The following is a 23594-nucleotide window of genomic DNA, read 5'->3' as shown; positions in this document are numbered from 1 at the left end:
TTCAGGACACTGAACTGCTTCTGTGGACACTAGGCAGGCCGAGCTTAGAATGCACATAAAACACTGTCAAATAAAACAATCATTGTAGAGATTGCTTGTTTCTAAGACATGTACATACTGAGATCTGGCCTCCAAAATAAGTAAAACACAATGTGTGCTAAAAAATGATTAAAGATAGTCTAAAAACAACTGAGGAAAGGGAAAGAAATAGAATGACAAAGACAGATGAATTAGAATGCGAAAAGGCTCTAAACACAGGAAACCTGTGGTTTTTATGATCCACTGCAATGCATGCTGTGAACAGAGTGTGTTTGTGGATTTTGTTTGCTGAATGTATGGAATGGGTGGAGCGGAGAAGAACATGAATGAACAAATGAACACGTGTCACACATGTAGGAACCTGGTCAGAAGCTCATTTGGAAGGCCCTTGCCTGCTTTTTCTTCTCAGTGCTAGGTGTCCTTTGTGGTGGACACAGAGGGAGGCAGGGAGGGGAATGGGCTTCCAGGGTGGCTGCTTGTGGGGAGGAGGTGCTAGGGTGGTGGTGGTGGTGGTGGTGGTGGTGGTGGTGGTGGTGGTGGTGGTGGTAGTGGTGGTGGTGATACATGTTCTGATGCTGGCACATCTGGGGAAGCTTCTGGAGGCTGAGTTGTGCTGAAGCTCAGTGGGAACCAGGTGGCATGGTGATGCTCTAGATTGTGCGTCCACGGACAGGCCCTGCTTGGTGATGGTGGTTTTACTGAGGATTTTCTTTTTGCACCTAATATAATAAAAACAAAAAGTATATGTTGATATATATGTGTGAATGTCTGTTCTGAGTTGATAAACTTTCAAGTAAGCATTTTAAGTTGTCTCAACTATTTTTACACTGTGGAAAATTTAAATATGTTAATATTTATATTTTCATTTAAGATAGTGAAATGTAAATGGAACGAATTTGCTTCATGACAGCAGTACTTGTAAGAGAGAACTTTTCAGTGACAAACAGTCACTGTATCCTTGCCTCCATGCAACAGCATCAGTGCCTGGAGCTCTCTCTGAAGGTGTACCCATCACGTTTCCATCTGTGACCTGTTATCTCACGTGCTGACATTGAAATGTATTTAAGCCTTTTTTTTTTTTCCTGTTACTGATACATTGCACCTCCCAGTACCTAACTCCTACCAGTTTTCATTCTATTTGAAGAAATTATTATACCACCTGACTGTTTAGACTTAGAGTGGACCTGGAGACCAGGCATATACTTGGGTGGTTCTGCCATGATTCTGGAATCTTCTGACTCTCCACAGTCTTAGGGATTTCATTAGAGAAAATGAACCTAGGGGTAAAGGCCATTTGGATAGCATATCCTTAGGCCCATCATGATTTCCATGTCAGAGAGAGCCTTGAGTACAGGACCTGCTCCGATTCTGATGTTCATTGCTGTTGCTTGTAACATGCACACCCAGATCCATCATTGGCTTGTTACGTCAGTGGAACTGGGGTTTTTAACCTTTGCAGGCTGGGTTGTCTTTGTAGATTTCCCTTGGCGTGCTTGAAGACGGTGGGAGCATGCCATGTTTCTGTGTCTGTAAGACTTGACTCAGCAATGATGAGACACTGGATGTAAGCTCGTTGTCATGTGAACTTAGGACATTTTGCCTCTTTCAAAATGAACATTTGGGAGAATTTTGCATGGTCTTAAGTCCTGCTGAAGATAATTGCTGTACTCTGCCACCATCTGGGATTCAGAAGTTGGAATGTTAATTCTACATGGTTATACTGGCTAACTGCCTATTCAAATAAGAAATCCTTAAGTAAAGTTATTGCAAAATGTAAATTCTCATATCTGACTTGTGGAAGTATTTATGTAAAAAAAGAGAGTACCTAATTTGGGTTGCTGTATTGGAATATCAGACACTTCTGTGTATTAAACTTGTTAGCATCAAAATTCTTAGTAGATTGAAAGTATCAACAAGTCTCTAACATCTCTGATCTATACATTCAGCAAGTGGGAAATCAAGTCTTGATCTGTCTGAGAAGAAATTAATGTGTGGCCTGACTGAAGATCTAAGTGAGCTGTTAATCACAGAATAGAGGGTCAGAGAGACATAGCAACTTGATAAGGAAAGAATGCCTCATTCTCTGTGAGGGACATCAGTCCTGAGGCCCAATGCTAGAATAGGTTGTTATTGTGCAGGCTGGAGGGCCAGTGAGCAAGCAGCAATGAGCCTCTTTGTGTCTTTCCTCTGCAGTCTCACCAGTGATCATTAAGGAATGGGCAGCTTACAAGGGGAAGTCTCCTCAGACCCCAGAACTAGTGGAAGCACTGGCCTTCCGCGAGTGGACCTGCCCCAACCTGAAGAGGCTTTGGCTGGGCAAGGCGGTGGAGGACAAGAACCGCCGCATGAGGGCCTTCCTAGCCTGCATGAGGTCCGATACCCCAGCCATGCTCAACCCCGCCAATGTGCCCACTCACCTCATGGTGCTCTGCTGCGTCTTACGGTGCGTGACTGTCTGTGGGACTAAGGGCTGACAAAGGGAAGGGGTACACTTACGATATTCAATGTCTTCTGGAAAAGATGACAACCTTACTCTAGGGAGTTGTTCTGTCTGTTGATATTTTGTCTTAGACCGGTGTGTATGTGTAGCCTAGGTGTGTAGGCCACATAGAAGCAACAAACGGTTATACTAGAGTGCATTTAATAGAATAGGTATATTTTGATCAAAACCCACATAGCTTGTAAATATGTAAATATGTTTCTGTGTGTGAGAGAGAGGGGGACCCCAAATAAGTGAGCATGTGTGCCTGTGGAGCCTTACTGTAATTATTTATGTATTTTGGTATTTTGCTTGTATGTATGTCTCTGTGCCAGTCTCCAAACATAAGCTAGAAGCGTGGTTTTAAAAAGGCAACCTCTGTGCCTCCCTTCCCCCTGAAAATAAAATCTGTGTGCTCTGTAATCATGAGCAAAAGTGAATTTGATTACTGTTCTAGTTCTCCATTGCTAGGATAAACACCAAGATTTAAAGCAGCAACTTGGTGCGGAGGGGTTTTCTGGCTTATAGGGTACAGTCTATCAAGGGAGAAAATACAGCAAGAACTGAAGGCAGGAACTAAAGCAGAGACCATGGAAGAACTTGGCCAGCTACATTTTTAAAATAGCCCAGGCTCACTTGCCCAGGGAAGGTACCACTCACAATGGCCTAAGACCTAATTATTGATCTAGAACCATCCCCCAACAATGTGTGTATGTGTGCATGCGTGCATGCATGCATGCATGTGTGTGTGAGTACCCCTACACCCTCACAGACCAATCTGATGGGTGCTTTTCCTCAGTTCAGATTATCTCTGACAGGTGTGTCTAGGTTTGTGTCAAGCACAGTCAGTTTGTAATCTTTGTTCCAAGTGTGAAATGATGGGTAACATTTGTTTACTGTCAACCCTTGACCAAGGCATCACACTGCACCCCATATGATACATAATTTGTGGTCACATCTGGGCAGCACAGCTACGTGGATGAGGTGTGACATTCACATTTTGTCTGTCTCGTGGACAACTTCATACTTCCTGGACTAATAATAGCCTTATGTCTTGACTGTTTATTCTCTTGGCCCCTCAAAGAATAATTATTCACCTGGATGTGGTGGCACATGCCTGTAATTCCTGTACTCAGGAAGGCAGAGGCAGGCTGATGGCTGTGGGTTTGAGGTGAGCCTAGTCTACAAAGAGAATCCAGAACAGCCAGGACTATGCAGAGAAACCCTTTCTTAGAAAACAAAGGAAAACAAAACAAAAAACCAAAACAAGGATGAGTGAGAGATTCATTCTTTGCCAGCACCTAAGGTCATGGGCATGGTGAGATGGAGGAACACAAGTATGTCTCTCGCCTCTGCTTCCTATGCAGATCATCACTTATCCCTTGATTCCTCATCCATGCACTTGGGCAGAGAACCACACAGAGGGTGTGGCGTTCTGCTATTCTCCAGAGCCGCCTTTTGCCAGTGTTCACTGCAGCCGTGGGTAAGGTCACTTTGGGCATTGTCATGTTACGAATGTCATAGTAAGGCAGTAGGTAGTATGGCTAGGGAACAGTGTTGGACCAGTCTCTAGAATCCAGGGCAACAGAGATGAAGAAGCAGGAAGTGTGAACAGAAGTTGAGGTTTATGATGTGAGGAGAAGGCCTGAAGGTCTGTTGTCCTGTTGCACACAGACTAAATAAAAGAGGTTCTTACTCAGAAATAAAGAGACAAGATCGAAAACAAATGGATGTGGCCCAGGCTTGAATTAAGATTACATGAGTCAATATGGCACCTCGAGGAGGCTGCATGTGTTGATGCACACCTGTAATCCCAGTACCAGGAGAGGCTAGAGCAGGAGAGTGAATAGGTCAAGGCCACCCTTTTCTGGAAAGTCAGATCTTATTTCAGAAGACAAAACAGTCAACCACATGTACATGAATAGTTTTCAGGGAGGAAGGGGCCAGGGTGCCATAGCAAGGCTCCAGCTATCTTTCTGTTTTTGGAGAAGCCCGAATGTGCTGGGTGTATTCTCAGGATGGTATCCTCCAATTTCTATGCTAGTAAAGGGCAGACAGTCTTTGATGGCTCTAGAATAGTCTAGATTGCCTGTTAGCCTTTGTAGCAGAGCATAAAAGCAAAGAAGGGGGAGATTTAAAAAGCTCTTCCAAGTCCGTTGCTACAAGCTGGTCAGGTAATTGTGTATTGAGACAGGCTCTATGACTCTGGCTGGCCTGTAGCTTGCTATGTAGTCCAGGCTGGACTCACATAGCCTCCTGCTTCTGCCTGCTGAGTGCTGGAAATAAAGGCATAGGCTACTTTGCCTAGTTATCAAGTAGTACTTTTATAGTCTGCTCAATTAATTGCATGAAAAAGAACACACACACCTCCAGAAACTCCCTTAGGTTTGCAGATCGGATCTGAAAACATTCTAAAAGTGCAGATGTCCCAGGGTGAGTTTGCTGTTTCTGTTATCTATGGGCTCTGATCCTTGCTTTCATGAACATATTTTCTTCATGTGTCTATCTTAGAAGAGTTGTACTTAACAGAATAGAAAGGCAAAGGCAGGAAAGAGACTCTGACCAACGGGGACAAGGGTTCCTGCAGCTATGCTAACTTTGTCACTTCCCAGAAAAAACAAACTGGAACTATGGCTACCATTCTTTTCTGATCCAAAGTTTTTAAAAGGAACATAGAGCCAGGATGGACTCTGAAGAGTTAGTTATTTAAGCAAAGTAGAAATATGTAGTTTCATTCACACTGGAATTTGATTACCCATCTGCTTATGGTACATAATTGTAAAGTTTCTATCTGAAGTATTTAGTCTGCCTCTCATTAGAACCTAGCTTTGCCTTCTCTTAAGCCTAATCAGCAGGCAAAGGTGAAAAGGTTTTGCATGTTGTGACTCCTCATACTTCTGGGAGTTGTTCACCAGAGCTTGCAAAGCAGTCTGTCCTCAGAAGTTATTTATTCATTTATTTGTTGGTGGTGGTTGTGTATTTTTGTTGTTGTTTTGTCTTTTTTTTTTTTTTTTTTAAGTTTTTGAGACAGGGTTTCTCTTTGTAGCTCTGGCTGTCCTGGACTTACTTGGTAGACCAGGCTGGCCTTGAACTCACAGAGATCCTTCTAAGTGCTGGGATTAAAGGCATGGGCTACCTTGCCCGGCCAGAAGCTTTTAAATGGTACCTAGCAATCTGATTAGTCCTCTGCAAGGTTTGTTGGTGCAAAGAGTTAGTACTAGTCGGCTTGCAGGCTTCTGACTGTTGCAGTTAGCTGTTTCCTTTCCCACACTAGCAGCTACCTGAGGTTGTAGTCATACAGGCTCTTGGCTGCTTGACAAATCTGTCCTAGCAGAAGGTGATTTTCCTGTAGCCATCCACACCAGGACGCGAGGTGCCCTCATTAGTGCATCGAGTGGCCTCCCCCTCATGGGTGCTTTCTACACCATTCTCATGTTCAGCTGCTGCTGAAGAACCCTTAATTCAAACAAGATAAATAGATCTTACTCCAGCCGTGGCTGTCCTGGACTCTGTAGACCTGGCCTTCAGTCTGGCCTAGAACTCAGAGATCCTCCTGCCTCTGCCTTCCTGAATGAGTACCTTGTTTTTGATGACTATACACAATATAAAATTCTAGCATGCTGAATGTTGATCAGGTGTACACTCTTCACCTGGCCTCCATGGAAACAGAATGGCTGAAGGAGAATACAAAGGCAACTTATGACTTGCACCATCTCAGATTTATTGCTCTGGTTTTCCAAGTACTGGCTGACAGCTGCAGCCACTCTCTTTCTTTTACTCCCCAGGTATATGGTGCAGTGGCCCGGAGCTCGCATTCTGCGGCGTCAGGAGCTGGATGCCTTCCTGGCTCAGGCATTGTCCCCCAAACTCTATGAGCCGGACCAGCTGCAGGAACTCAAGGTACCGATCAGCCTTGTTTCCTTGTCCTAGAAAGTCTTACTTTGGATTTTGGTGTAACTTTGCTAACCCTCACCAGACAGTTGTTTGGGCACCAAACTAATAATACTAATGTCATATGTGTCAAAGCCTTCAAGGCAAAGGGGATATTCCTGTTTAGGTATGGGCTTGCCATCAGGGTTTGTAAGCAAGTAAACAGTCAATTCCAGATTTTGCCTTTTTATCAATAGTTGTTTATTCTTGTTTTTCACATCAGGAAATAAACTTCTTTTTTATTTTACCAGGGAATTCCTAGCCCTGGGAGGGCTCAATCTTAGGAATTTTCTAACATCTAGACAGGATTCTTTTTCTTATTTCATTCCATTGTTCCTAGCTACAACTTTAGTTTTCTCTAAAGCATATTCTTTGCCCTTCTAGTGTTGCACAATCCCTTTTAAAAGTACCACTTGAAGAACGGTGTTAGACCATCATCCCAGTACCCCTTTTCATGAGCGTTTAATATCATGTTCCTTTTAATTTTGCCTCTAGCACTCCTTTGTTCTTTGTGTTGGCAGTGTTTATTTTCTCCTAAGTTGGCCCTGGTTTTGTAGTGTCATCTTTTTCACTACGCTCATTAGTTGCTATGTTCATGATTATAATTGCTTTCCTATTTCTGTATGTTAGACAGTTCAAGACCTCAAGGTTAGCTAAACTCACAGCTCTGCCTTTTCTTTTTAATGTTAGGGTTTTGTTTTTCTTTGTTGTCAGTTATTTAATTTTTTACCACGTTTTGTTTAAAATCTGTTAATCTCTTTTGAAAATTAGCCTTCGCTTTTAGATCTTTTTGCTGTTCTTTATGAACACATCTTATGGCAAAGATTTTGACTAGCTCTGTAGATTTTTTTCCTTTTCAGTATTTGACAGGTGGTTCTCAATAAATTTGTTTTCCCCACTAAATTATTATGTTAAATTGCATAGTTTGATGCTAACCAGAACTCCATTGAGGCTTCTGATAACTTTGAAACAAGCTAAGTACAAAACCAAAGCTCAACAGAATCCCCCTCAATTGTGTTCTTACTTTGTGGATCAAGCTTTTCTGTTTGTTAGGCAGGAATTGTTACTGTCTTTAACACTTTTGTTTTCGGTGTCAGGCAGTGTGGCGGACCCAGTCAGGTCCTCCCGCGTGCTCCCTGGGTGCCCCACCACCACCGTCCTCGCCGCAGGCTGTGCTTCAGGGGGTGGAATCACTGCCTAGAGTGTGGTGCCACCCTCTACCTCTCCTCCTGTTTCTCTTGTGTAGATTATTCCTTCAGTATTGACATCCCAGTTCTGAAAATCAGACCGCCAGGGACCAGGTATGCCCACCAAGCCTTATTCACCATCAAGTTACTTTAACCAAAGTCCATCTTCTCTCCCATATCCTTTTCATTTTCGGATCCACATGCAGGATGTACCTTTTGAAAGCTTTCATTTTGGTTCTTTTGAGGCCTTAGTGCTTTCATGGTTTTCGCCTGATTCTTCATCTGAGGCGCGACGTTGTATCAGTGAGATGCATTCCGCAAACAGGGGCCTTCTGTCTCACTGGTCGCAGCCAGGTCTTCTTGTGTGGAAGTTGGTGGTCCATTTCACAGCACAGCTCACACTGAGAGCTTCATTGTCAGGGTTAGCACACACTTCACAGGAGCTGTGAGGGGAGGGCAGCAGTGAGAGAAGGCAGCTCGCTTTTATTTTTTATTTTTTATTTTTTTTTAAAGATTAAGCATCCGCTCAGCTGTTGAATTGAGAATTGATAGGAATATTCTTATTTGAGGTTACCCAAAATTCCAATGAATAGTTTGGGGTTCCAGAATTCAATGGTAGAAAATTAAATTTTAAAATTGCCTTTCCATTGTAACCATTAAAGGTTTTGACAAGTCAAAAGCAACGATGGTGCTTTCCTGTAAGATGCCTCTTCACTGTTTAAGACACAGTCACCTCTTGACTGTCGCTGTTGCTGTGCTGGGGCTCTCACCCCATGTGTGGATTGCCTAGACCTTGTCACTCTTATCTCTGTCAGTGTACACGCTTTGCCATCAGAGGAGGAAGAGGAAGAAAGGTCCCACTTCTGCCAGTTTGGACTCTTGTACCAGCTTTTCCAAAGGGAGGGTTAGTGGGAAAAGACACCGCACCATTAGCTAAAATTAAAGTTTAAGAATTCATCTCATCCATGCTTTCTCTGTCCACCATGTCCATGAATAATTGAGCATGTTCTGTGTGCTTCCCTGAGTACCTGTGGCAGTGATTGATGACCCTCATTTACTTCCCTGTTACATTTTCAGAGCCATTCTCCTAGTTTTTCAGCATGAGTGTAAATGTGAAGGTAAAATTAGCACTGAGCCTGGGATTCAACGTGGGGGGAGGGGAGGATAAAGGACGAGGAGAAGGAACTTTTACCATTGTGATATTTGTCCAGTTTCTTCTCCCTTGTACTTGACATCCCTATAATTCTTTTAACAGTTTCACATGCCAAGTGCAGAATATAAAAGATGGAAAATGAAGAGCTTTAAAGACAGTATTAGGGGCGTGCAACATGTCTGTGATACCTGTAAGAATTGTTTTGCATATAGGTAAATATGATGTAAAGTAACAGTATGAGTCTATAGTGCAGTAAGTAGAGGTTAGATGACATCACCGCACTGCAATTGGCTCTTGAAACTAACTGGGGAGAGAATAATTCTGCAGATTTTTTTTTTCTTTTCTTTCTTTCTTTTTTTTTTTTTTTTTTTGGTGATGCCAGATTTTTCTGTCTGTTTCCCTAGTTGAGGAACTTTGGATAATGTTGAATATTATCGCCACTGGCATAAGACAATAAGTACAGGCATCTGTATACACAGTTCAGGGTTATAATTGACATTTAAAGGGATTGGAGTGATAGCTTAGCAATTAAGATCACTAGCTGCTCTTCCAGAGAACCTGGGTTTGATTTCTAATACTCACATGGACATTTACAACTGTCTGTAACTCCAGTTCCGGGGAATCTAACACCCTCTTCCGGCCTCTGTACATTGGATACTCATGGAGTGCACATACATTCCTATAGATATTTATACACATAGCTGTTTTTAAAAATTGTTGGGCGGTAGTAGTGCACACCTTTAATCCCAGCACTCTGGGAGGCAGAGGTAGGCGTATCTCTGAGGGCAAAGCCAGCCTGGTCTACAAAGCAAGTTCCAGGGTAGCCAGTGCTGTTAACACAGAGAAATCTTGTCTCCAGGAAAACAACAAAACCAAAACAGTTAACATTTAAGGAAATTAGAGCACTGCAGTGTGAATTTTAGAAAGTTTTTGGGCAGGCATTTTGGCACATGCTTAGCATCAAGAGACAGGAAGATCAAGAGTTTGAAGCCATCTTGGGGTATGTAGTAAGCTATCATCTCTAAAACAGTAAGAAACATTTTTTGAAAACAAATGTACACAGCAGTGGAAATCTTATTCACATAATTATATAGCTTTCATTTTAAGAACGTTTGGCTATTTAAATTAATGGTAGTTGTCATTACTAAAAATTGATAATATCTTGAACATATACTTTTTTCTTCATTTCTGAGGACCGAGCTCAGGGCTTCATGTCTCATGACTCAACAAGTTCTATTCCACTGAGCTACACCCTCAGACCTAACATAATTTTTTAAATCCACAGTTGCATTCCCTCAGTGGCCGGTGTATTCATTCACATATGAATGAATGCACACAGTGTAGTCTTGTTCCATTCCTCTTAGCAAATTCAGAAATGTGTAGTTCTGACCAGTGTGCTTCTCCTCTGTACACCTCTGCAACACTCTGTTAAACTCCACATGGAGTGATGTGGCCAGGATTTTAATCAGTGGGTCTTTGTATCTGGACCTGAGCAGTAGGAACCCATAAGCTTCAGGGTTGCCTGCAGGCTGCCACAGTTGTGTCCACAGACAGGACATTTTCATAAAGGCGGAGGCCATATCTCTTCCCTAAGCTCTGATCCTGATTTTCCATTCTCTGGTGTAGGGCACAGAGGTCATAGGCTGGAAGCAATGGTCCAGATGACTCGGAGGGTTTATAGCAACTGTCCCATAGAAGGGGGAGGGTGACCCGTGTGCTGGGGTGGCTCTGTTTGCTTACAGCCTACTTCTGCTTGGCTGCTCTTTCGCAGGCCTGCTGACTCTCACTGGTGAGGCTTCTCCTTCCTTACTATAGCTCACAGATGGGAGCTCAATAATACATATGCATTTTTTTCCATTCATTTAGACTGACTCTCTCTATATTACACATAAAACTGAAAGTGCATTTAATTCCATACCCAAGTCCCTCATGTTTCTCAAAGTGAATGACTAGTGGCACACACTAAGATCCAGAGATGTAAAATAACAGGGTTTGTAAATTAATGACCTGACTCCTCCAGGCCTTACAAGTTTAATTGCATTGACTAAAATCTTTAGAAAAGATTGGCAAGAATGTTAGCTGATGATGGGAAATATTGTTACAAATAAGTAATAGACAATCATTAGCACTTGGCCCTGAAATGTTCCTTTTTGTATTTCATAAAATTTTTCAAAAGTCATTTTTCCTGCCACAGTGCAGCCTTACTTGGACTCATACCCCTCAAAGATTTCATTCTTGAAAAGCCATTGAGGTGAGAAGCAAGAAACCAAAGCAGAATTAAACCTTGGTCCTAGATAATCCACAAACTAGGCCCTTTGCATACAGAGGGTCAGGAGTTGATTGGACTGTGTTGGATGTCTTCCTTAACCTGCCTGTTGTCTGTGAGGGCAGAGTTGTATCTAGGCAGGTGCCCTTGGCCAGCATAGGAAGACACAGGGAAGTTTGGGGAGTGCCAGGAAAGCACAGTTCAAGTACGAGGTTTCTCTTTTTATATTCTTTGTTTATGAGTTATTCATGTCTCCTAAACCATTTTTACAGTTTAAGCTTCTTTGAAACAACATATAAAGCAACATAGTGAAAATTTATTTCAAAACGAAATTATGCCAAGTAATTTATTAATAAAGCTGCTTGAAAAATGCAGGATCTTAAAACGTTTCTTCTTGGACACCCTTCTGTTAATATGTGGTCAGTGTTCAGATCTGAAGTGTAGTTCTGGGCCCTGAAGGAGACTGTACCTCATCAGTCCCTTTGTCATGTCTAGTCTTAAGCACCATATTATCCACATGGTGTAATAATTTACAGGTGTCAAACTATTCAGTACGTTCAGAAAACCTGCTCTTAAATACTCTAGTAACATGAAAGGTGGATTTCTTTGAGTAAGACCGGGTCTGGGTGAAGCCAAGGTTCTTTTGTTGATGAGGATGGTGCTCTGTTAACTTTGGGGGAGTCTTAGTGGGAAAGCATGATACTGTAGTGCTCCTATTCCATATAAATTACTCTTCTCAATTTAAAGATTGAAAACCTAGATCCCAGAGGAATTCAGCTGTCAGCTCTCTTCATGAGCGGAGTAGACATGGCACTGTTTGCCAATGATGCGTGTGGGCAGCCCATCCCCTGGGAACACTGTTGTCCTTGGATGTATTTTGATGGGAAGCTCTTCCAGTCCAAACTTCTCAAAGCCAGCCGGGAAAAGACCCCACTCATCGACCTCTGTGATGGTCAGGTATGTTGGGGACAGGGTGGCCATCTCTGACTATAGTGGAGTATAGTGTATGAGTTAAACCTGTTCTCTCATTCAGGGTTACTATTGTTGTGATGAAACACCAGGACCAAAGCAACTTGGGGAGGAAAGGGTTTATCCGACTTCTGCTTACATGTAATTGAAGTAAGGACAGGAAATTAGAGGCAGGGTCCTTAGGAGGATGCTGCTTCCTGGCTTGTTCCCCCTGTCTTGCTCAACCTGCTCTCTTGTAGAACTCAGGATCACCAGCCCAGGGATGGCATCACTCACCACAATGGGCTGGTTCCTCCCCCACCAATCACTAATTTAAAAAGTTCTTTGCAGGCTTGCCTACAGCCTAATCATATGGAGGTATTTTCTTAACTGAGGTTTCCCCTCAGATGACTTTAGTCTATGTCAGGTTGACATAAAACTGTCCAGTACACCTGCCATCTTCTAACCTGAGTGTTCCCAATAGAACACATGCTCAGTAGATCATAGATTCTCATTACTTGAGAGAGTTAGGTTCTAGAAAGCTCCTTGCATATTGAGTCAGTGAGTGGACCAGCGTGGCTGGGAAGTATCAGGGCTAGGTTTCCATGAGGTTTCGTTCCCATTTTCAGTTTCACAGCCTGTTCTGTGTGGCTTCTCTTCATAGTATATGTTGTTTCATAATGGTTGTTAAGCTCGGGGCCAATGGTGCCTGCCTGTGACACACCACAGCCTGGTATGTGTTGACAAGCCCTGCAGAGTACTTCAGCACTGTGGGGCTATCTTAACCAGTGACACCAGCAAAAAGCGCAAACACACTAGGCCAACAGGGAGCCCTGTTTCAGTATGAACTGCGCCCCGCCTGGGATAGTCTGTCATGTCCTACACCTGCTGTAGACAGGTCATACAGTGACCAGGCCGGTACCCTTGACTATTTAGATGTTAAGAATAAACATTAGGAGTAGCTGAGGACCTGTAGAGAGGGCTCCGAAGTCAAGAGCATGTATTTATTGTTCTTGCAGAGTACCTGAGTTCAGTTCCCAGCACCCACATAAAGCAACACACAACCACCAGCTGGGATAGGGGCTCCGACCACTGACCACATATGCACAATTCCACATAGACACACAAAAATAAAATAAATATTAAAAATGCAGATTTTGTACTGTAGTGGTTCTGCTGTGTTAGTGACTGTTCAGATGTGTTAAAACATGTGGATGATGTTTCTACCTGCCTTTCCCTTGGCTTCTAGGCTGAGCAGGCTGCCAAGGTAGAAAAGATGCGCCAGAGCATCCTGGAGGGGCTCAACTTCTCCCGGCAGAACCACCCCCTCCCCTTCCCACCGCCTCCCGCTCTGCCCTTCTACCCAGCATCTGTATATCCTCGGCACTTTGGGCCAGTCCCACCCTCACAGGGCAGGGGCAGGGGCTTCGCAGGTGAGTCAGATTTTGGAAATCTTTCAGGTTGGGGTAGAGCGTGTAGTTCTTCTAGTGGCATTGCAGCTTGCTGCGTGGGAACATTAATAGTGGGTTTTAGGAAGAAGCAGTATTATGGCAGTAATTCTTCCCAAGGAGGGATGAGAGAGTAGGATCCTGGAGGAAATGGTGAGAAAGAAAAAGGGAGTCACCTTGATTTTAGTTATTTTTCATACCTGTAGGAAAGTAAATCCCTCTGTGTCAGAGGGAGCTCTCTTCCAGGACCACAGCTCCAGAGACTTCAGGAGCCCGCAGCCAGTGCCCTATTGAATGACTGCTGATGGAGGCTGCTTTGTAGTGCTGGCCTCTGGGAATGATGGAGATAGCAGGAGGGTCTTTTCCAGCTGAAAGAGATAGGAGCTGTTCTGCATGCATGAGAGGTCTCTCTGTGACCCACCTCTCATGCTTTTCCTGTTTCTCTGGTCTGTGGGTCCCACAGGAGTCTGTGGCTTTGGAGGCCACTATGGGGAAACGGTAGCAACAGCCCCTTACCGTGCCTTCCGGGTGGCAGCAGCATCGGGACACTGCGGAACCTTCTCAGGCAGTGACAGCAGCAGGACTAGCAAGTCCCAGGGCGGTAATTATTACCCACACTCCACACCCTCCAAGCCTATGCCACCAGCACTTTCTCTGTTCCAGCATCTGGCCCCTTCCTCCTTGACTGTCCTTTCCAGCCACCTCTAATGCAGTGGGTTTTTGCTTGGGTCCCTGGCTGTCCCTCTGCCCTTAGGTCTGTGCAGTGGTCCTGTTGTAGTTGTCCTGTCTTCTCCTTCCGGGATAGGCCACTGAGTGTCCACCTAGCAGAGAATTTAACTATGCACCAGTGTGACCTGGTCAACACCTTGTGCTCATATGCTAGGCTGCTAATTTTGCATAGTGTCCTATCTCGTGCCGCCATCTTTTGGTACAGCGTTTTTATAGAAGGTGCTAGCGCATGCATAATTCCTGACACATAAAAGCCTCTGACAGTTTTCTTTTTAAAGAAAATTATAAGGTAGCTTATTGTAAATTTTCCTTATAGCTCTCTTCATTTGTATTTGACCTATTTGGAAATAGTTTACTACAGTCATGCTGCAGGGTCAGTCTGATACATTCTAAATTACTTTCAGGATAGTCATTCCTTTCTGGATGGTGACATTTGCTGGCTCCGTTACTTGACACTATAGCAGTCAGCAAGAGGCATGGCTATAGGTATAGAAAGATTATAGCTGAGAATCAGCTGTCTGCAGCCCCAGTGGGCCCTTACCTCCTGTCCCTCAGCCTCCTGAGGGCTTCTCTGTCTTGTGGCTGCTCCTGTAACCCTGATGTGTTTCAGCTCCCTGTGGAGCTGGACTCTTGCTGCATGTCCCGTGGCTGGGGAAAGCAAGAGGGGGAGGTGCTACCTGGGACAGTGTGAGGTACAAGGAACTTAACTTGCCTTCTAACTGTCCTGTTCACACCTGTGCTGTGCTGTGCACACCTGAAACACCAGCTGTAGACCTGAAACATGTGTGCATGCAGGGTTTAAGATGGAAAGTAGCTTAGTAAATTTTCAGCCTTGCTAGGGTGTGGTACTGGATGCCTGTATCTCAGCCCTTAGAAGACAGGGCCAGGCCTTAAATGGGATTTCTCCATCAAATCCCTCCCCTCAGGGCTCAGGGAACCCTTCGGAAGAGGAGGCAGAAAGAGTGTAAGAGCCAGAGGGGATGGAGGACACCAAGAAAACAAGGCCCTCTAAGTCAACATGATCAAAGCTCATATGAACTCACAGAGACTGAGGCAGCATGCACAGGGTCTGTACAGGTCTGAACCAGGTCCTTTGAGTATATATTATCCTTCCAGTTTATTGTTTTTATGGGGTTCCTGTGTGTGAGCGAGTGGATTTCTGTGTGCCTTCTCTTTGGCTCTTTTCCTTCTATCTGTTTGTCTTGTCAAATTCTAATGTGTCAGTTTTTGTTTTATCTCATTTTATTATTATCCCTTAGAAGCCTGTTTGTTTTCTAATGAGACAGAAAGGGAGTGTATCCGGATGGGAGGGGAGGTGGAGAGGAACTGGGAGGAGTAGAAGGAGGGAAAACTGTAATCAGGATATATTATGTGAGGAGGATAAATCTATTTTTAATAAAAGGAGGGAGTTAAAAAAAAAAAAAAAGACGGGCAGGAGAATTACTGCAAGTTCAAAGTTAGCCTGGTTTATATAGCAAGTTTCAGGTCAGCCAGTATTACATGGTGAGGTTGTGTCTCAAAAATCCAGTTATTTATCCATCTTAATTACCTGGTGAAATAATATCATTGGCATAAAAGAAGTAGTTATTAAAACATCTAGTTGGGCTGAGTATGGTGGCACACTTTAATCTTAGCACTCTGGAGGCAGAGGCAGGTTTTAGCACTGCCTGGCTTCACAGCTGTCTTGAGACCCTGTCTCAAGAAAACAAAAACTATCTTGTCTGTTTCTTTATACTTTTTTTCATGTGGCTAAGAGGCTAGGTCCAACATACTCTGAGTAACTTTGTAGGAAGACCTGTTTCCAGTATTTCAACAGCTGCATGGGGTCGGTCATAGGCATACATCTTAACACAAGGATGGTAGGGAGCTTGTGATAAGCTCAGGAAAATTTACCAGTTTAAGATTTCTTTGGAGGCTGGAGAGATGGCTCAGTGGCTAAGAACACTGTCTGTTCTTCCAAAGGACCCGAGTTCAGTTCCCAGCACCCACATAGCAGCTCACAACTGTCTATGATGCCATTTCCAAGGGATCTGATACCTCCACACAAATGCACATACAATAAAAATTTTTAAAAGAAAACAAAAAGTTCTTAGGTCAGAAAACTAGAATCTTCAATGCATAAGTAACTAATAAAAGTCGGTGATTACAGGATATATTTAAGTTTGTGCTTTAGGAAATTCTAATTTAACAGTATGGTAACTATGGAGCTGTGAATAGTCCACCTGTAATTCCATCCAGCACACAGGAGCAAGAGCATCTAGAGTTCATAGCTGGCCTGGATTGCACAGTTAGACCCTTTTTTAAAATTCATGGTGTGAGCATATAGTTCGGTGGTAGAGCACTTGCCTAACCTGTGTCCAGCCCGGGTTCTATCCCAAGTGTGAGAGTGAAAGAGGAAGGGCTGCTTCTAGATTTATTTATTTCTCTAATGTTTGGCTAATGACATATGTATGGACATATGTATGTTTACCCAGAGAAAAGCACACTGAGTTTATACAAGTCCATCTGATGGTGTGACAGGCCGGCCAGCTGCCCTCAGCTCTACTTCTTTACATTTACTTCATAGGAGTTCATGATAGCAGCTGGAAACCAAGTCATTTGCAGATCCTTTTAAAACACTTACTGTGCATATGCACAGGCTGCAGGTACTTAGGGAGCTCAGAGAACAACCTTTAGGAGTTGGTTATCTCCTTCCAACATGTAGAACTTGGTGATTGAACAAAGATTATCCATTAAGCTTGGTGGTCCGCACCATGTATGATGATGAGCCATTACTCCAGCCCCACTCTCTTTCTAAATTCACACAGTGTTTCCCTCTCTAATTCACTTGGGCCGAAAATCCAGTCCTCCTGCTTCAGTTTCCCAAGTGTTTCGATCACACATGTTTACTTCCATATTTAGCTCTGTTATGGGTTCTTACATACAGCTTGAAATCTCATGGTGTAGGGTCAGTCATGTCTTTAATTCCAGCATTTGAGAGGCAGAGACAGGTGGATCTCCCGAGTTCTAGGCTCTCCTGGTCAACCTAGAGAGTTCTAGGACAGCCAGGGTCACATAGAGAAACCTGCTCTTAAAAACAGCAGCAGCAACAACAATAGTAAATTGCATGGTGTGCACAGATAGCCTCCTGTAATAGTCATCATAAGGCAGGGTAAATGGCTTTGTTGTACATACAATTTGCTTTGCTTACAAAGCAAGTTGCTTTGCTTGTATTCTCTTTGTAGGAGCCAATGCTGTGGTTGTAAAGATCTTGTCTTCTCATGTTTTTTTTTTTTTTTTTTTTGGTGCAGGAGTCCAACCTATTCCTTCTCAGGGAGGGAAGCTAGAAATAGCTGGCACCGTGGTCGGTCACTGGGCTGGGAGCAGGCGGGGCCGTGGGGCTCGAGGGCCCTTCCCGCTACAGGTGGTGTCTGTGGGAGGACCAACGAGAGGGTAAGCTCTGGGCTGGGGTGGTGTACTGTGTGTAAGGGCAGAAAGCAGCGTTTGGCTCCTCCGCTCTGCAGGAACTGTTCTCTTATCACTGGATAGTTCCTGTTCAGCTTTGTTCCTAGTGTTACATAGAATCCTCTTATATAACATTATGTAATTGTTTGATTCACCATTATTAAATAATTAACCATGCATTATTCAACTAATGAACTGTCTTTTAACAAAGTTTCAAGTGTTAGTTTTGAAGTCAGATGCCTTGAGTGTGAACCAGAGAAATGATGCCTTGGATTCGATGTGACCATATATAATACTCAGTGTCTCACACAGCATAACATCTATTGGAGAGTATTTTAAATATAATCTTTCATGGCTTTAACTCTGTTTGCTCTTGCCTTCCTGTGTTGACCCAGGCGTCCAAGGGGAGTTATTTCTACTCCAGTGATTAGAACGTTTGGAAGAGGTGGAAGGTACTACGGCAGAGGCTACAAAAGCCAGGGAGCAATTCAGGTAATGCCCTACAGTGATCCTCTGTCGCCCCGGCCCTGTCTCTCCTCTAGGTTCAGTGTCCCTGCCTGTGTTGTGACTGAGTTTGTTTGGTAGCTGTCAGGCCTGAGACGTGATACCTGGCCCATAGGTGCTCTCCATGTTTACATAAAGCTCTCTGTGAGCCTGAGTTATTTCCCTGCTATTCAGGAATTCCTTGGAGAGACACCTGTGTTTGACTTCTTGTTTGGGCTAAATGAGGGGCAGGCTCCCCTGGCCATTTGTTGTCCAAGACAGCCACTTTAGTGGAAAACAAATTTTTTTTTTTTTTTTAAGGTCAGAGTCTCACTATGTAGCCTTGGCAGGCCTAGAACTTACCATGTATTTGCAATGAATTTGAATCTCAAACTCAGAGATCCATTTATCTCTGCCTTCTGAGTGCTGCAATGAAAGACACACATCACCACCTGAGGGAAATGGGGTTTTGAGACTATAGGCCAGATGACAACCGTTACTTAGTTCACAGGGTAGATCACAGTCCCTGGTTAAACGTGTAGCGTGACATATGGGACAATGGTTTTATTGGTGTATGTGTATTTAAGACTTGCTTATTTTTATCTTATGTGTATGGATGTTTTGACTGCATGTATGTCTAGGCACCATGTGCCTTAGAGACCAAAAGAAGGTGTTGGACTCCCTGGGACTAGAGTTAAAGACAGTTGTAGTTTCCATGCAGGTGCTGGGAATCCAACCCAGATCCTCTTGAAGAACAGCCATTGCTCTTAATCCCCGAGCCCTCTTTCCACCCCTACTTTTAAGATAAGGTCCTTGTGTAATCTGTTGACTGTACTTTTCTTTGATCTCTTGTGTCATGTCCTTTTCCCTGAAGGAGCTGCTTGTAGCCTTCTTATGGACACCTGTACCTTGTGCATGCCCCGTGGAGACAGTGTGTCGTCACTCATTGTCCCAGTGGAATACTTGTTGAGTTCTAACAGATAGACATTTTACTAATGCTCTCTTTCACTATAAGTAGTCAATGCTTTTTTTTTACACTTTGCACACATAGGTTCAGTACTTGCTCACAGTGCTGTGGCCAGCCACCAGTGCTGAGAACAGCTGGAGGGCATGTTTATGTGTTTCCCTTCATTCTCACACCACCTTCACTTTTAAGCACTAGCTGTGCTATTCTCATCTGTTATCTGGGCAGGGAGCCATGATCCACTATACTTTCCCATTGTGCCTCATTTGTCTTGGTTCTATAAATACCTTTTTGTCCTGTGTCCCCTCCAGGCTGTAGGCATCTGTTTGGTCTCTGAAGTCCTTTTCTCAGTGGGTTCTTGAAGAATGGCCCCTCAGGAAAGACTGAGGGAAACAGTGTTCAATCTGAAGACTGTTTTCCTAATCAGGACCCTGGCTTGCAGGCTTTCTCCACAGTTGTCTTGCTTTACCTCATTTTCCTCATACCTAAAGCTTTGCTATCAAAGTTTTACCTAATGTCATCACCATGGAACTCACCCATGTATTTGACTTAAGTGCCCAGATTGGTTTTGATTTTCTGTGAAAACTTGCTGCCTTACCCAGAAGCCCCTGTGTTCTGATCAGCGCACTCGGAACAGTGAACTTAGGTCTATTCCCCGCAGGATCTTGTCTCCTGTGGCATGGTGGTGCTTGGCTCTGTTCCTTGCTCCACTTTCATGCTTTCTCACTTCCTTGCTCCACTTCGGTGTTCCAGCTGCCCATTCACTGGCTCTTCTACACCTACCTTCAATATTTGGCAGACTTCATTGCCTGTCTCCTCTCTTTTTTGATTTGCAACTCAGGCTATAGTTTACCTCTTGGGTTTCTTTTCTTCTCTGTTTTGGTTGTTATTGTTCAGAGACAGTCTTACTACATAGCCCTGGATAGAACTTGCTTATGCAGACCCAGTTGTTCTCAAATTCATAGAAATTCCCTGTTCCTGTCTCCTGAGTGTGGGGATTAAAGCTGTGGACCATTGTGCCGTGTGGACCATCATGCCACACCTGTGTATTTATTTTTATTTATTGTATGTGTGTGAGCATGCTGTATGTATATGCATTCATGAACCACACTGGCCATGTGGCGCTAAGTGCTCAACTTTGTGTCATTAGTTCTTTTTCTTCCACTTTTATGTGTGCTCCACGGATTGAACTCACAATGTGAATGCTTCACCCACTTGAACCCTAGTTGCTTTTTTGTTTTGTTTTTCTCTCCTTTCTTTCTTTCTTTCTTTCTTTCTTTCTTTCTTTCTTTCTTTCTTTCTTTCTTCCTTCCTTCCTTCCTTCTTTCCTTCCCTTTCCTTTTTCCTTTCCTTTCCTTTCCTTTCCTTTCCTTTTTTCTTTTCCCTTCTCTTCCCCTTTTCCTTTTTACTTCCCTTCCCTTTTTCCTTCCCTTTTCCTTTTCCTTTTCCTTCCCTTTCTTTCTTTTCTTTCTTATCCTGGCTGTTTGACCATTCTAATAGTTACATAATCTAAATGTGTGTTTCTCTGGTGACGTGATGTTGAACACATCTTCTCTCATGTATAATTGCTATTTCACTTCTGTGTTGTTTTGATGAAATGTCTGTTAAGGGTTTGGATCATCTTTGGTGCTTATATGTTGGTGTTTTTCAGTCTGTTCTCAAGATTGAGGAAGTATCATCATCAATCCCCATTCTTCTTACTCCCAAAGGACCCACCCCACCCCATGACCTTCTTTCAACTCCCATTTCCCATTCAGTCTCTTTTGTCTTTAGGGACTTCCCTAGACCTATCATAACTTGATGACCATGCTATTGGTTTGGGTGGGGGCACTTAACAGCAGGAAACTGCCAGAATACAGTGTCTGTCACGTGTCAGGGTGAAGGCATCACCATCTCAGAGAGCTTTGCTGTTGGGAAATGTACAGGGCTGTGCCAGGCTCAAGGTCCAATTTTTTTCAAGGGAAATATTTATCAACCTGTTTAGAGGAAGGGGATGATCCAAAAGAGGTTCCACTTACAGCCCTTGTGCTGTTACTGATACAGCTGTGCTTTGTGTTGAGGTTGCTCGACTGTGACTTTTTTATCCTGTAAAGATGGGGTGTTTGTGTTCTGGGACCTATGCATTGGGAGAGTATGAGGACAGCCTCCATTTCAGAGGAGACTCACTGAAAGGCCCCTGCAACTGGAATAATTGGGCACTATGTAAAGGGTTAGATAGAGTACTCCAACTAAGACTTTGTCATTTCAGAATTAATTCGCAGCAGAGGTGTTAAGAAGGAGCCACAGAAGAAATTAGGCAAGGCAGACATTTCACCAGCTAAAGGCCAGGCAGAACAGAGGCAGTGGGCATAGCTTCATTTGAATTCTCTGGCTGAGGCGTTACGGCCAAGCTGTGTTCCTGACCGACCATGCTGTCCCCAGTCCCAAGCTCCAACCCTCCGAACTTGAGGCTCTCATCACTCTCCTTCTCAACAGGGCAGACCTCCTTACGCTGCTTCAGCAGAAGAAGTGGCCAAAGAACTGAAGTCGAAATCTGGGGAATCCAAGTCCTCTGCCATGTCGTCAGAAGGGTCCCTGGCTGAAAACGGAGTGATGGCCGAGGAGAAACCAGTGCCCCAACTTAATGGGAGCACAGGTGACCCCAGGGCCCCCAGCCACTCTGAAAGTGCCTTGAACAATGACTCTAAACCGTGCAATACAAATCCTCACTTAAATGCACTAAGTACAGACAGCGCCTGCCGCAGGGAGGCTGCTCTGGAGGCCGCTGTCTTAAATAAAGAAGAGTAAACTTATTTTTATAGAGGGTGAAGGATGCTGGAAGGGTAAGGATTTAGGAATATCTGGAGAGAAAGAGAGCCTGCAGTTATGTACATTTTGTCCTTTCCGTAAGAGAAAAATGAGGACTTTGGAAATTCAGATCCCTCTTTGATATCAGAGATTTAAACAACACATTTTTTTAGTTTTAACCAGTTGTAGTCAAAATGCTACAATAAAACAAAAAAGACAGAAAGAAAATGAAGAGCATTTGACTCCCGCACTTAAAATGAAGTACACAAAGTTTAAACTGGTTATGACAAAAGCCTAGAGTTGTGTTTCTTGAACTATAAAGAAAACAAATTTTGGCAGTCTTTAAGTATATATAGCTTAAAATATCATTTTTAGCATTTGGCACCATATGTATGCCATTATATTTGATTTTGCATTACTGTTTCACAATGAAGCTTTGTTTTAAGGCTTTGATTTATGATTATGAAAGAAATAAGGCACAACCACAGTTTTTCTTTCTTACTTAAATTTCATCACTGTTGATGTGGTTCTTTTGTGTTAAAAAAAAGTGCAACTATCAAAACTAAAAAAAAAAATTATAGAGTAAACTGCTGTTGTGCTGATTTTGAATACACAGTACATCATACATACTTTACAAGCAAGTTCAATGGAGATAAAGCTGAAATCATAGAAGATGCAAACGACCTTTCAAAATCAACACAATGTGTTCTGAACCTTCGTGACTAATACCATGCATCTGTGATCAATGAGCTATGTGGTTTGAATCGGACGTAGACATTAGTGCTACTACTTGAGCTAAACTTCTGCATGGTTCATAATTTTTAAAGTGTGTAGTTAATATTATGCATGTTATTGTCCTTTCTTCCATTCTTACCAGTATGTGCCCATTTGCAAAACAAAAATGCTAATAATCAGTAATAGTCCTATAAAAGACGTTAACTGTTTAGTCATTGACTGATCTTGCTCTAACCTTAAAATTCTGTGATTATTGACCTCTGTTGCATTTATTCTAAACCCCCAAAATTATCTAGCCGTTTGGGATACCAACATTACCCTGGTGTACTCACTGCTGTGTGCATTATTGTTCTTTGTTGCTGTTTTATGCCTTCATATTAGCAAAATATGAAATTCTGTGAAGAAAAAAAACCCCTTTGATCTTAAAATACAAAACACCCCTCCCCTTCTGTAGCAGGAAACAAATTGCTTGTTCTTGAGAAGTTTCCCATCAGGAATTTAGTAGAAGCAGGTATACTTCTATCATTTTGATGTTTTGTTACTGTTTCCAAACAATGTACTTTGAATCAGAATCACTTCTTACGTTTCATATACTTCCGATGCTCTTCATCACATTAGTGATCAGAAATGAGGTGTAACTCCCCAGCCCCTGCCCGCAAGAGCTAAGTAGGATCTTACTGTAAGTTGAAGGGAGTTCCGCCCTAACTCATGGATTGTGAAGAATGAACTGCTGTTGGGTCTGATTGACTGTTGATGGATTGTGGTGTGGCGTATCCGGAGGCTATTGAATGCAACTTACAATGCTTAATAAAAATCTTTATTCTTTTAGTATAAAGTATGGTGTGTGGCTTTTAAATTCACTTGTAAATTCACTTCCATTTTACAGAGCTCTCAGATAACCAAGTTTAGAAATACCATTGGTGTTTAATATGAAGATTATGCTGAGCTTTTATAAAGGTCTAATGGGGAAAAACTGATCTTGATTAAATCTTTTTTTAAATG

General features: G+C 43.1%; 1 protein-coding gene across 2 annotated transcripts in view; it reads left to right on the top strand.

The window, feature by feature from the left end:
- The window catches only part of Fam120a (family with sequence similarity 120 member A), an 86853-nt gene extending 63426 nt beyond the window's left edge, over positions 1-23427 (top strand). Inside the window, exons 11-18 of one of the 2 annotated variants that reach the window (XM_021638190.2) lie at positions 2233-2482; positions 6304-6418; positions 11802-12011; positions 13252-13435; positions 13914-14051; positions 17470-17611; positions 18019-18115; positions 21546-23427. In XM_021638190.2, coding sequence (XP_021493865.1) covers positions 2233-2482; positions 6304-6418; positions 11802-12011; positions 13252-13435; positions 13914-14051; positions 17470-17611; positions 18019-18115; positions 21546-21857 — 1448 coding nt within the window. In that variant the 3' untranslated portion in view covers positions 21858-23427. Of the gene's footprint in view, positions 1-2232; positions 2483-6303; positions 6419-7694; positions 7743-11801; positions 12012-13251; positions 13436-13913; positions 14052-17469; positions 17612-18018; positions 18116-21545 lie in introns of those variants that run through there. The other variant, XM_060372746.1, reaches the window with a different exon arrangement.
- Positions 23428-23594: the final 167 nt, after the last annotated feature.

This window comes from Meriones unguiculatus, chromosome 19, assembly GCF_030254825.1.
Source record: "Meriones unguiculatus strain TT.TT164.6M chromosome 19, Bangor_MerUng_6.1, whole genome shotgun sequence".
Lineage (NCBI taxonomy): Eukaryota > Metazoa > Chordata > Mammalia > Rodentia > Muridae > Meriones > Meriones unguiculatus.
The sequence above is the reverse complement of the archived record's forward strand: the minus strand, read 5'-3'. Positions and strand labels throughout refer to the sequence as shown.